Source organism: the organism of the source record quoted next, unplaced genomic scaffold (assembly GCF_019419815.1).
Source record: "Pyrus x bretschneideri cultivar Hongxiangsu unplaced genomic scaffold, Pyrus_bretschneideri_v1 Contig40, whole genome shotgun sequence".
In the NCBI taxonomy this organism is placed as follows: domain Eukaryota; kingdom Viridiplantae; phylum Streptophyta; class Magnoliopsida; order Rosales; family Rosaceae; genus Pyrus; species Pyrus x bretschneideri.
Window position 1 is genome coordinate 2,526,863 of NW_025999724.1, and position 15,067 is coordinate 2,541,929.

At 38.7% G+C, this 15,067-nt stretch overlaps 1 protein-coding gene across 1 annotated transcript; it reads left to right on the forward strand.

Annotated features, from left to right (window-relative positions):
• The first annotated feature begins 12,504 nt into the window (after positions 1-12,504).
• LOC103933179 (pentatricopeptide repeat-containing protein At3g61520, mitochondrial) lies at positions 12,505-15,067 on the forward strand. Its single transcript, XM_009342843.3, has one exon. The coding sequence runs from the start codon at positions 12,506-12,508 to the stop codon at positions 14,834-14,836; it is 2,331 nt and encodes a 776-aa protein (XP_009341118.3). The 5' UTR covers position 12,505; the 3' UTR covers positions 14,837-15,067.

Sequence of the window (15,067 nt, forward strand, 5' to 3'; positions counted from 1 at the left end):
ATTCCATCTGAACAATGCTCGATCTCTAGGCTGAGACAGTATCGAGTTTTCCCAAGATCATTCATCTGAAATTCCAATTTCAAGTGTGCAGCAATTTCCTCAAGCTCTGCAGGAGTCCCAATGAGGTTCATGTCATCGACATAAACTGCAACAATTGCAAATCCGGAATATGACTTCTTTATGAACACGCATGGGCATAGTTCATTGTTCACATAACCCTGACTTGTCAAATATTCACTCAAATGGTTATACCACATCCGCCCGGATTGTTTCAATCCGTAGAGTGACCTCCTCAGTCTAATTGAGAGAGTGTTCTGTGGTCTAGAACTATTTGAGCCAGTTAATGGAAGTCCTTCTGGAACTTTCATATAAATTTTCGTATCTAAATCCCCATAAAGATACGCGTTTACCACGTCCATAAGCTGCATATTCAGTTTTTCGGAAACTAACGAACTGATTAGGTAGCTGAACGTTATAACGTCCATTACGGGGGAATACGTCTCCTCATAATCAATCCTAGGGCGCTGAGAGAAACCTTGTGCTACGAGGGGTGCTTTGTATCGTACTATTTCATTCTTCTCATTACGCTTCCTCAAAGAAAATCCACTTGTAGCCAACAGGCTTCACGAGTAGTGGTGTAAGAACGATAGGTCCAAACACTTTACGTTTCGCAAGCGAATCGAGTTCGACCTGGATTGTTTGTTTCCAGTTTGACCAATTGGTTCTACGTCGGTCTTCATCGACGGAACGTGGTTTAATATCATCGCTAAGCATGATGTCAGCAACTACTAAGTACGAGAATGCATCATCGACGATCATCTCATTCTTATTCCAAACCTCATCCAATACTGTGTAGTAGGCCAAAATCTCACGATTCTCAGGAGGCCGGCATGTTTCATCTGAAGCATCATCATAATCTAGAATAACCTCATGCGTTGGAGCAGATGAGTGAGCGATGGTCGAATTCAAACTAGGGTCACTAGTTGGTGCCATTTTCCTTTTCCGGGGTTGTGAATCCTTTGAACTAGGTGGTCTGCCACGCTTCAGGGTCGGAGCAGATAATTGGCTAACTGCCAATGTACCTTGCCGTGTGAAGGGTGCAGCCTCCCCACCTTCGAAGACAGTCCGGCCTTCCCATATGGGCAGTTGACGTACGTAGGGTACATCTATCCTTGCAGCTGTGTTTGCAGCAGGTATATGTGATCTTGTCACCTTTGATGGATCATTAAAAGCATCTGGCATGCTTTGAGCAATGCTCTGAAGATCTATAATTCGTCACGCCTTAATTTCAGACTGGGCGGTGCGGGGATTTAAATGAGACATAGTGGGAGCATACCATGACAATTCGTGGCATTCTACGGGAACGTTAGCATCCTTATCTCTCCCTAACGAAGGGAAGGCTGTCTCATCAAAGTGACAATCCGCAAAACGTGAGGTAAAGAGATCTCTTGTCAAGGGTTCTAAGTATCAAACAATTAATGGCGAATCATAACCGATATAGACTCCCATTTTTCTTTAAGGACCCATTTTGGTATGTAGTGGCAGCGCTATTGGCACATAAATGGCATACCCAAATACCCGTAAATGTCAGACATCAAGCTCGTATCTAGTAACCAATTGTAACGGTGAATGTGGTTGGGTAGCGGTGGGCCTCAGGCGGACCAACATAGCTGCATGCAATATTGCATAGCCCCAGGCAGATACCGGCAATTTGGTTCTTATAACCAAAGTCTGAACTATCAATTGAAGGCACTTTATGAAAGCTTCTGCCAGGCCATTTTGGGTGTGAACATGGGGCACAAGATGTTCCACATTAATCCCTACTGACATGCAATAATCGTCAAAAGTTTGTGACGTAAACTCTTCAGCGTTATCCAGTCGAATCGACTTAATCGGATAATCAGGGTGGTGAGCCCTTAGCTTAATGATTTGATCTAGGAGTTTAGCAAACGCGGCGTTGCGTGTGGACAACAAGCAAACATGTGACCATCTTGTCGATGCATCAACCAACACCATAAAATATTTAAATGGTTTGCAGGTTGGTTGGATAGGTCCACAAATGTCCCCTTGAATCCTCTGAAGAAATTTAAGGGGGTCGTGAATAATCTTTGTATGGGAGGGTTGAATATTCAACTTCCCTAAAGAACACGCTTGGCATGGCGGAACTCCAACATAGGGATGTAACTTATGCTTGTGAGACGATTTGAGGATACGGTGCATCATGTCATATCCAGGATGTCCCAAACGGTCATGCCAAAGCAATAAAGTGTCCTGGAACTCAGGCATAGGGCCGCCCACACTGTGGGCTTCTATGCCGTGAATGGTTGTGATATACAACCCACTCGGCAAACGTTCCAACTTTTCATGAATATGCTTCTAGCCATATTCGTACAAAGTGATACAAAGAATTTCAGAACCATAATCTTCAGTGATTTCAAGATGATATTTATTATCTCGAATATCTCTAAAACTCAGTAACGTTCTTCCAGAACGTGGAGAATAGAGTGCTTCCTTAATGGTCAGAATTGTACCATTAGACAACATGATACGTGCCTTTCCGTATCCTTCAATCAGGTTGGATGGGCCTGAGAGAGTTGTCAAATGAGCTTTCTTGGGTATTAAGTTAGAAAAATGGTGTCGTTCACGCAAGATGGTGTGCGTAGTTGCACTATCTGCCATACAAGTAACTTCCCCACTAGACATACCTAGAAATAAATTGATTGAATTAATCACATGCATAAGTATAAGTCCATTCATTCAATTAAGCAATTCGAGAGAATAATATCCATTCAAGTAACAATCCATAATTCAAAACAAATCAAAACCAAACATATTATTCCAAATACATAAAAAAGTTGTTCAAAATTAAACCATAAACCTAGCAAATTAGGGTGTAGGGCCGGCCACTCCTAGTGGGTTCGGCCACTAGGGGTAAAACATCCTAAAAACATGTCTAATTTATTCATCTATAGGCGCTAATGTCTCCTGAAAATCCGATATCTCTATTGATGTAGTTGCATCTTCCGGATGATCCACATGTGCAAAGTTAGACTCACGACGGGAATGATACTTGGCAATAGCCTCAGGGGAAGCTCGGCATACGCGTGACCAATGATCCTTTAATCCACAATGATAGCACATGTCCAGCTCAGTAGAAGTAGCCTGAACGGGAGCTTTGCCCTTGTTCTTGAAGTTTGGGACCTTAGGGGCGAGTGGTGGAAGTTGCTGGGTCGCAATTCTTCCCTTAAGTGCGGCACTCTGTTGACCTTAGGCCCGTGGTTGGGCTTGTCGCCCATTGCCACGACCACGACGATTCTTTCGTCGTTTATGGCTGCTAGAATAGGTCGCATGTGCTTCAGGCGCGGCGTTTGAGCCAGTGGGTCGAGCTTGATGGTTCTTCATCAAAAGCTGGTTCTGCTTTTCAGCAAGAAGTAAAATAGAGATCAAATCCGAAAACTTGGTGAATTTTTGTGCCCTATATTGTTGTTGCAGGACAATATTGATGGCATGGAAGGTCGAATAGGCCTTCTCCAGAAGATCTGATTCAGTTAGTTCCACTTTGCAGAATTTTAACAAAGAACGAATTCTACAAACTTTAGAGTTGTATTCATTCACAGACTTAAAGTCTTGGAAGCGGAGATGCTGCCAGTCGTGTCAGCGAAGATGCTGTCAGTCGTGTCTTGCTTCAAGCAAGTATATGTCTTTCTGGTGATCGAAACGGTCAGCTAGAGCAAGCCAGAGGGTGCGTGGGTCCTCCTCAACGAGATACTCAGTCTACAGTGCATCATGGATGTGTCTTCGAATGAAGATCATTGCAGTAGCCTTCTGAGCTTCGTCAACAAGTTTGTCGGCGATAGGTGTCTAGATGGTGGCTCTAATGTCTTTTGCAGTGAGATGGAGTTTCACGTCTTGAACCCACTTCAGATAGTTTCTTCCGGAGACTTCTAGAGCGGAGAAATCAAGCTTGTTCAAGTTCGACATGTCCCTAAAATGAAGGGAGAAAACGTGATTAGTCATATGGTAAGCCATAGACATATATCGTATAACATACAGGTTCTATAAACATGTAGTGGTTTAATTTATGCATGAAAACTACGGGTTTCATGTGGTATGCTTTGAATGAAAACTTCAGTTTTCAAAGGCATTAAATTTGAAACTTCAGGTTCAATTTAGTTTTATGAACGATTAGTTCATAATGAGAGGTTCCTGCAAGAAACACAGAATGCAATATACTAACTAAGTGTAGTGGATTTGAGTTGGCTTCGGGAACTCAAGTGTGAGAGCTTCGTTACTACGAAAGTATGTAATGGTTCAAAGTATAAAAATAAATTATTGAATCGTTAATGTCCAAAAGTGATCTTCAAGTCAATAATTTTGGATTCATTATCATATTAATAGACTGCAAGTCATTTTTAATTAATTCAATAAATCAAATCACATAGGGTCGATTTTAGAAGCTAAATAATATTATTGGATAAAAAATAGAGCCCCAAAATAATTTGGGCTTAGTGCCGTGAGCAAAAAGCTCAGGTGGCTACTAGAGCAGCCCGTGGGGTGGCTGCAGGTCATGGGATAGGCCCAAGGGCCTAAGGGGTGGCATGGGCAGGTTAAGCGAAAGCTGGCCTGCGGGTTTGGGTTACGTGAGGAAGGCCCAGCCTTATAGGCTGGTGCATGCCTTGGGAAACACCCAACCAACTGGGCTGGATTTGAATGAAGGCTGCAGGCCTGGGCTGGTTGTGTGACTACGGGCCACGGTGCAAGGGTGAAGGGTTGCAGGCCGATCCATTTGGACCCCAAGTCGAGGCCTAGTATCAATATGCATAGTGGTGGTGCGGTGGGTGTGCTGCACCATGCCCAATTTCCCTTTTTTTTTTCAAATCCCTTAGGGTTTAGGAAAAACCCTAAATATGCTTCAAATTTATTTTATATAATTTGACTCACAAATTCCACATAACAATTTAATTGTGCGATGCATGAAACAAATATTTATATATATATATATATATATATATATTGACAAATATATGAACATATACAATATATATATATATATATCGAAAGGAAAATATAAACATAAAGGGGTTCATGCATCATGGGGAATGTTTTCATGCTTCGTGGACGTTTCAAATATCTTCCTTTATTTTAAGCGTACCTGATTAGCAGAAAACTAATAAGCCTTCGAATGTGGTGGATGATAGTCTCCTTACACGATGTGTCAATTCCTCAGCTTCTGGCAAGAGCATGCTGATAACGTGTTGTAGGCCTATTTGATTGAGCGATCTAGGGTTAGAGAGAGAGAAAAGTGCGGCAAGCTTATAAACATAGAGGGGTTCATGCATTATGGAGAATGTTTTTATGCTTCATGGACGTTTCAAATATCTTCCTTTATTTTAAGTGTACCTAATTAGCAGAAAAATAATAAGCCTTTGAATGTGGTGGATAATAGTCTCCTCCTACGATGCGTCAATTCCTCAGCTTCTGGCAAGAGCATGCTGATAACATGTTGTAGGCCTATTTGATTGAGCGAGCGAGAGAGAGGTGCGGCAAGCTTTATGGAGAAGAGAGATTGATTTAATTGTGAGGTGTGTTTGATTCACCCCATTGTGCCTATATTTATAGTAGTAGAAAGGGTAAAACCTTTCTCTTTAGGATTACAATATTTAATAGGTAATCTAATCCTAATAGGAATATAAGATGCATTCCCAAATTCCCTAGGATTTACATAATCACATTCCTATTCTATATATAACTGCAACAAGTTTCATTTTTTAACAATATTTCTATGAGATATTAGTCTCTTTCTCTCTCTCTCTCTCTGAAAATGGAGGAGGAGTGGAGTTGTCACGTCTTTTTTGGTATTTTCATTTTTTCAATAAAAACAATTTTAAGTTTCTGTTTTTTGTTACAATACTAATTGCATTTTATTTTTTATTCTCTTATTTTTATTTCTGTGAGATATTAAATGCTCTCGCTCTCTTAAAATGGAGGAGGAGTGGTGTTGGTTGGTTGGGTTAAATTCTTTTTATCTCATTTGTTTTATAACAAAATAAATCAGGGATTTCAGCACGTCCCCTTTTTCATCTGTTTTTTTTTTCCTCATTTTTTAATTTCTTAGATATTTGTTTTAAACATAATTTTGTTATATTAATATTTTCTCCAAAAATGGAAGAGGGGTGGAGTTGGTCACATTTTTTTTTTTTTTTTGAAAAAAAAAATTCAATAAAACAAATTTTAAGTTTATGTATTCTTAACAATATTTCTATGAGATATTAGTCTCTTTCTCTCTCCGAAAATGGAGGAGGAGTGGAGTTGTCACGTCTTTTTTTTTTTTGTTACAATACTATGACTGCGTTATATTTTGTATTTTCTTGAACCGAAAATGGAAGAGGAGTGGAGTTGGTCACGTCTTTTCGTTTTGTTTTTTTTTTTTTTTCATTTTTCAAGAAAAAAAATTTAAGTTTCATTTTTTAACAATATTTCTACGAGATATTAGTCCCTCTCTCTCACTCTTCGAAAATGGAGGAGGACTGGAGTTGTCACGTCTTTTTTTGTTTTTTCATTTTTTTTCAATAAAAACAATTTTAAGTTTCTGTTTTTTGTTACAATACTGATTGCGTTTTATTTTTTATTCTCTTATTTTTATTTCTGTGAGATATTAAATGCTCTCGCTCTCCTAAAATGGAGGAGTGGTGTTGGTTGGTTGGGTTAAATTCTTTTTATCTCATTTGTTTTATAACAAAATAAATCAGGGATTTCAGCGCATCCCCTTTTTTATCGCTTTTTTTTTTTCCTAATAAACCGAATTATAATTTTTTTCTTTATGACAAAATTACCCTTGGGTTTTTATATTTATTTTTCTTGTCTGTTTTAATTTTTTTTTTTTTGTTTGAGGGGCTTTATAGTCCAATTTTTTTGGTGAAGCTTTGAGACACCAAAATTTTCTTCTGGCTTTCTAATATTAAAAATTAAAGATCAAAGATATTTTGCCAAAAATATGAAATGACGACAACTTCATGTAAAGTTTCACTTTGAGAGAGTCTCCTTAGCATTTCCCAATATTTATTTAATATATCGAAAGATTGAACATTATTATTTTGAAAGATCTTTTCGTTTTGGCCATTCTAGTGAAAAGAATCTTATACAATGGAGAGAGACAGAGAGAAATCTGAAAATTGGAAGAGGGGGACCAAAGAGACTTGGATGAGGGGGGTTCCAAAATTGCAAAAAGACATGAGGAAGCTGTTTTATGTTGGGTGACCCGTCATGTGTTTGTACTTTTAACCCATGTGTCTATCGGCTTAGATTTCTTTATACAGTACCCGCAAGCCTAACATGTACATGGAGTGTACAGCCTAAAAATAAGGTGATGCCTCATCAACTCGAGTTGAGAATGACTTCATAGACAACGCAATTGCAATGATGTTTCAAAGTAATTAGATGGTAAAAAGGTGAATCGCACTGTAATGTATGAATAGTTTAAGATTTCATCACCTTAATAGCACTCTATTTCAATCTAAATAATGCTCCAAAATCTCACGTTTTATGGAAGAGGGATAATTTTTGGACGTTTGTTTTCTCCTTTAGCAAGTCCTTGTTAAGCTTCGCTTCTTAATTATCTTATTGTTGTAGGCCTATTTAATTGGAGACTTATAGAGAGAGGGGGGAAGAGGGTGCGGCAGGAAGTAGAGAGAATTCTGTGAATTATGTGGTGTAATTTCTCACCCCATTTTACCTTTATTTTTAGTATTAGGAAAAGTAAATTCCCTATGCTTTAGGCATTACAATACAATTAAGAAACTATCTAACATTGTGTTTGGATGATAAAATATAAGATAACTATGAAATTTCAAATGACGGAAATAGAAACGACAAAATTTATTTTCTAGAATTTGTGAATTTTCTTGTCCAATTTACCTAAAGGAACAATGAAATTTGAATGCTGAATTTTTTATTTTTAAACTCTCATGCATAGAAATTTGAAAATAACACCCATTTTTAAACTTGGGAATTTGAGATCCCAAACTCCAAGTGTTTTTTACGAATTCAAACAAGGAAATTGATGCATGATAATTTACAAATTCTGACTTTGTTAAAATTCCAAGTTTATTTCTCTTATGCCAAACAGTGTAAAAGATACTATAGAATCTCAATAGAATTTACACAATTACATTCCTAACCTAATTAGGACTCCAACACTACCCCTTTCGTTTTTAAATAATCAAATAAATGGCGCATCAAGTCTTCATCGATGAAGTAAATTCAGTTGTTGGAGTTATCGGCACAATGAACGAATGTGAGTTTCAAATCAACGGAAGAATGCATAAAAAATAAAACTCATAAAACCTCGCTTAAAACTGAGTATAGGAGAAAAACCCATAGTCTAAGGAGAAATGTGAGAAATTTACATTAGGTAAACTATACGTCTTCTAGACATAAGTAGAAAGCTCACAAGGTTATGACCCACCCAGGATACCTAATCAGGCAGCAAAAACTCAGTAGGAAAAATGTTCTTAATCGTAAGGAAAAAGAGTAACTTAAGGTCAATTAAGTATACTTCTAGTTACTCACCTGAGTTTGACAAAACTTCCAAATGAGAACTACAAGCTTCGCCAGCAAGAAGAAGCTCGGGAAGAAGTTTCAGATCAACGGGAGGATAAATTTCGGCAGTACATTGCTGAGATGACGCATACAATGACAACCTCTGGCATTCGCTTCCTCGATCATCCGAGCCGCCGCCCAAGAGTAGTTAGTTTACGATATTTTACATCCTTTGTACAAATATTTCAGTTTTAATGTAATTAAATAATTTTTTTAATATTAGGATTTCTTTTGAAATTAATATAATTAAAATAAATTATTATAATTTAAATTATGAATTAAAAAAAATTGAAAAGTCAGCTCGACGTATACTTTCGTCAAGCCTGTACTTTGTATTTTGTTAAATATAATTCCTTGTCCGACTACTGTTTGTTGGGAAAAATAATTTTTACTTTTTCTATTTCCGTGAACCCGAAGAAATACTGTCGTTGGCAAGTCAGATTCGACGAGCCAAGTTGGTACACACTTTTCTCGATGAAATTGTCATCGGGTAAATAGTATTTGCCCGACAAAATTTTAATAAGTCATTGGGCAAACATTCGTGTGACAATTTTTACCCAATAAATTTTTATCGGGCAAAACATTAGATGGCCAAACCTTATTTGATCCAACGAAATTATTTCGTCTGGAAAGAATTTTTTTTGGTAGTGTATCCTACATTAGAGATTAATGATGAATAAAATGAATCCGTAATGGAAGTACAATATAATAAAATGAGTCTGCTTGCCACTCATGTAAATATATATAGTTAAAAATAAAGGCATCCCCTTACACTTAAGAAACAACATTTGGTTTGTAAATATAAAAAATTAGTATACCAGCAAAAGTTGTTCAGATTGAAAATCGTTTAATCATCTAAATGTGTGAATCAAATTGAAGATGTGAATACTAAATAACACATTCATGATAAATTGTCTATTCATTTGATATATTTAAATAACTAAACGATTTCCGGTTCAAATTATTTTTGTAGGTATGGACTTTAATATTCCAATTATAAACGTTATACGGTAAAAGAAGTTATTTGTAAGGTGTTGATTATGTGCATACCTGTAGGGTATTACCCTTTGTATGTGCCTCCAAAATCACAGATAGTGAAAAAGCCCAAAGTATTATCTTTGTATGTAGCATTCTGCTTGACATATGCTTTTAGCTCCATGCGCAGTACTCAGACTGACCGACTGTAAAATAAAATTTACCGCAACTGAAACCCGTAAAAGTAAAAGAGAGAAACCGCATGGAAGTCTAAAATTTTCGCGGGCCCTTTGTAGTAATACTTGCTACTAGCATGAAAATTGTACGTGCATCCTAAAAGACAAAGAATTTTAAAGAGGGAATGGCCCATTAAATATAAAAGAAAAAGTGTTTAGGACTAGCGGTGACACTTACATGCAGAATGGTGGATGTGATGGTGGTGCATGCGAAAATGAAGAAAAGATCGCTCCGGAATGTAAAACTTCTCAGACTTGTATTGACTGAATGCAACTCAGATGAAGCACAAAGAGAGCTAACCATCTCTCTTAATCACATATACACACCAATAAGAGAGACTAATTTAAGATTTGAGGTTTAATTTACAAAAAATGGAAGGAAGACAAACACCGCTACTTGCATTAAGAGCCCCACAATTCCATAATTTAGAAGCTTGTATAGCAGCATGTCTTCTGATGAACTGCCTTTACTGACATGTCTTCCTGAAGGAGCAGTCACTGAGACGTTTACATGCAGTGAACCTGAAGAGAAAACTACAAGCATGAAACAAATTTGGTACTTTTGAAATCTCCAGGGGGAATGAAAACAACAAAGAGAATATTGAACGTACAATTATACTTCGCCCATCCTACTCTTTGATGACCTAAATCATAGACAACTATCTTGTCTTTTAGAACAAGATCTGCAATCGAAGAAACATGTACATCTAGTATTTCACTTGAAGATTGAAAAAACACACGACATAAACCTGAGGTCTAACCTCCTAAAACTGTGAGACATTTGGTCGTTCCCTCAGCTTTCGTAAAACCTATGCACCACATATCCTGTAACAATAGAACCAGCCAACCATTACACTCGTTCACAGGCCATCAATAATCATGTCAATAAGATGGAAGAAGATTAAACTTATATGCTTTGTCATGTTCAGCAGGTACAAGGTACTCATGCGGTTCCAAAACCATCAATGCACCAGCATCGAAGTGTAGGCTGATTCGAGGAAATGACTCAGCCACAGTACTGAACAATTACGGGATATAATGCCAGTCAGATTTGTTGAGAGAGAGAGAGAGAGAGAGAGAGAGAGACAAACAACCTGGTGGAAATTACTTAACATTGTGTTCTGTTAGAAAATTGGGGAGCGGCAGATTTTCTTGCAGCCAAACACAAAAGCTAAACAGCGTCGAATAGAATGCAAAGAACAGATACTGCAAAGCCAGAACATATTATATATATATATGTATGTATGTATGTATGTATGTATGTATGTATATTGCTACAAACTGGAATGAGATGGAGAGGAAATATATTTCATTAAAACATAACACCAAGCTATGCACAAGACCTCAGTATATAAACTGAGTTTAAATTTTGCAAGCTAAGGCCTACCTACTTAGGCGTTTGTATGATCCCTCTAGCTAAAGATAACCAACTAATTGACAACTTATTGAGTCGGCATTTCTGATGTGTAAAACTTGAATGACGCAGCCAACTTCTACAAATGAGCCGCCATTGGTTGGCGATTCAAATTCGACACTACATGCAAACCATCAATGATGGAGGCTTTGTTACCATGTCTATTGATAACAGCAGTGTGGTGGCTTCAAATTCCTACACTCACCATTTTGAACCACAAAGGGCCATCGCGACGTGCAAATGACAATTACTCTGTGCAATAGGATAGGAAACCACTGGAGACTCACAAATGCTCTGATTGCTTACAGCAGCAAAAAGGGATTATACGCTTCTTCTGCAAGGTGTGCCAACACTGTTCCTGTGTCCACAATAGTTTCTCCAAAAGCTCTTAGATCAATTGGCTGAAAATGGTAGTTAGGAATTAGTTATTAAAAGACAATTACAGGATGTTTAGAGACCACGTATTGAAACATAGCCTACTTTTTCCAGCTCTTACAAAATAAAACTAACCAAAATTGATGTTCCAAATACTAAATTGCCCTGAGACTAAAACCTTCTCTTCTCCTCTAACCTCCGTTGTTTCTCATCTCTAAACTCCTCATCTCCATTTCAATAATTGAATTTTACTACTCGAGCTCTCGAATACCTCTCCCAGACTCGCACATCGCTCAATGACGACTCTATTACGGCTCGAGTAGCAATCGTAAAACTCGTTGTGTAGCGAATGACGTTAACTGTAAGGTTTGTGGTAAGAAAAAAAGTGACACTTGCTTGGCCCTAGTGATCGGTGTATTGGTCTATTGGTTTAATTGCTTTTGAGTAGAGATAACAGAGTAGTGTAGTGGTGCCTGGACCTTGATGGTTTAACAATAGCGATGAGGTTCATAGTAAATAAAATCACAATGTTGGGAGGAAGAGAGTTTTAGTCTAAAGATAACTAAAGTCTTTTGAACATTAATTTTGATTAGTGTTATAAAATTGGAAAAATTATGTTATATTTCAACAAGTGTTTTTTTTTTTTTTTTAGTACAACGATATATTTTACGTTAAGAGAGAGGAAGCTCGGCTAAACCACATAATGGGCAACTTCATTTGGCATCGAATTTGCCATCTACGAAATTCAAACATAAAACGTCTCATTTACAAATAAAACAAATAAAAAGATGAATATCTAGTTCTAAATGGATTCAATAAGTGCTCTTTAAATTGATTGTACTTTCAAATTTTCCAATCCAATGTCTTCTTAAACCCAAAACCTCTTTCAAATCTCCCCCAAAACAAAATGAACCACCCATCACTCTCAGCCTCGAAGCACCTCCTTAACCCCCAATCCTCCAAAACCCGATCCTACTTCGTCCCCCTCCTCCTCAACCACCACTTCTCTACCGATTCCGATCCCAACCCCAAACCCAAACCGAGCAAACAACCCCGAGAAAATGACTCGCTAGTAACCCAAGTTGTGCAACTCCTCCAATCCAATGAAAAAGACTGGAACTTGGACCAGCTCGGCCACCTCCTCTTCTCCGACACCACCACCGCTCCTTCTCCTCGCTCTCTCTTCCATATCACTCGCCGCCTCGAAACTTCCTCCAAAGCCCTCAAGTTCTTCGACTACGTTTCCGAGAATGTGGCAACCTCACCAGACTCGGCGGCGGCGGCGACGGCCTCGCTCTCGTCGTCATTCCAGGCCGTTCTCGAGCTTACTAAGCGAGAACCCAACTCGCGAACCAGGCTTTTCGACATGTATAAGATGGCGAAAGAGCGGAACATCCCGGTTAATATGGGCGCCGCTGTTCTGCTAGTTCGATCCCTAGGCTTTGCTGGTATGGTTGATGAGGCGGTCAATGTGTTTAACGGTCTGGACCCCGCTTTAAAGAACACCCATCTTCGCAATGTGGTGATTGATGTGCTGTTGAAATGGGGACGGGTCGACGATGCACTGAAGGTGCTCGACAAAATGTTTGATCCAAATGCAGAGTTCCGGGTCAACAGTGTTACGGGTGATATTGTGCTTTCCTCTTTGCTGAAGAGAGCGCAGCGTGGGAGGAGGGTCAGCGACGAGGACATTGTGGGTTTGGTGCAGAAATTTGGTGAGCATGGTGTGTTCCCTGATAGTTTGAAACTTACGAAATTGATCACTTCGTTATGTCGGAACAGGAACACTAGTCGGGCTTGGGATGTTTTACAGTACGTTATTAATTCTGGTGGTGCTGTAGAAACTGCTTGTTGCAATGCGCTTTTGACAGGTTTGGGAAGAGTTAATGATTTTAAGAGGATGAATGAGCTTATGGTAAAGATGAAAGAAATGGACATTCTTCCCGATGTTGTAACTTTTGGTATTGTCATTAACTTTTTGTGCAAGTCTAGGAGGGTGGATGAGGCCTTGGAGTTGTTTGAAAGGATGAGTAGAGGAGGAGAGAAAACTGATGGGATTTCAGCTGAACCCGATGAGATCATGTACAACACTCTGATTGATGGACTTTGTAAAGTGGGAAGGCAAGAAGAAGGATTACGTCTGATGGAAAAAATGAGATTGCAAAAGGGCTGTGCACCTAATACTGTTACCTACAATAGTTTGATTGACGGTTTCAACAAGGTTGGGGACATCAAGAGGGGTCGTGAGCTCTATGATCAAATGAAGGAGGAAGGTATACCACCAAGTGTAGTTACTCTCAATACTTTGGTTGATGGTCTGTGTAGACATGGAAGGCTCAACAGTGCAATTGAGTTCCTTAATGAAATGCAGAGGGATGGTCTGAAAGGCAATGTCGCGACTTACACAACGTTAATCAGTTCCTTTTGTAATGTAAACAATATTGGCATGGCAATGGAATTGTTTGAGCAAATGCTAAGTTCTGGATGCTCCACAGATGCAAAAGTTTACTACTGCATGATCTCTGGTTTAAGCCAAGCTGGAAGGATGGATGATGCCAGCTTTGTTGTATCAAAGTTGAAGGAAGCCGGGTTCTCCCTGGATGTCGTTGCCTTCAATGTTTTGATTAACGGGTTCTGCAAGACGAAAAAACTCGAGAAGGTGCATGAGATGATCGAGGAAATGGAGACAGCTGGAGTAAAGCCTGATAGCATCACATACAACACGTTGATTTCGTATTTGTGCTCAGCTGGGGAACTTACAATTGCTCATAGAGTACTGAGCAAGATGATAAACGAGGATCTTGTTCCCACTGTTGTCACTTTTGGATCATTGATACATGCATATTGCTTGAAGGGTGATATAAACAAGGCCATGAAGATCTTCAGAGACATGGGTTCTAAGTCGAGTGCTCCTCCCAACACAGTAGTATACAACATCTTAATAGATTCTTTGTGCAAGAATAATCAGGTGGAATTCGCTCTTTCGTTGATGGATAGTATGAAAGATAAGGGAGTGAGACCTAATACCTTGACATTCAATGCCATGTTCAAGGGTCTTAGGGAGAATAATTTGTTGCAGAAAGCATTTAAGTTAATGGATCAAATGGTTGAACAGGCTTGTAATCCGGATTATATAACCATGGAGATTCTCACCGAATGGCTTTCCGCTGTTGGTGAAACCGAAAAGTTGAGAAGGTTTGTGCAAGGATATGAAATTGCTGCTGCTTCCACTGCATAGAGCATCTGCAATGACGTAAGGATGCAAGCATCGATTAAACATTTGTCAGCCGTTCTCAGGAGAAAGCATAACTGCTTACTGAGTCTCTGTTGCTGCACCATCTTTCATGTCCTTGTATGAAATACACTTTTGGTTGTTTCCATTTCTTGCTTTTTTAATAAATTTATTGATTTTCTGTAAACCCTAATGATCCTGTGTTGATATCTTGTGATTGTATACAAGATTTTCTCA

Coding starts and splice junctions, on each gene's coding strand:
- LOC103933179 (XM_009342843.3), top strand. CDS start 12,506: ATGAACCACCCATCACTCTCAGCCTCGAAGCACCTCCTTAACCCCCAA.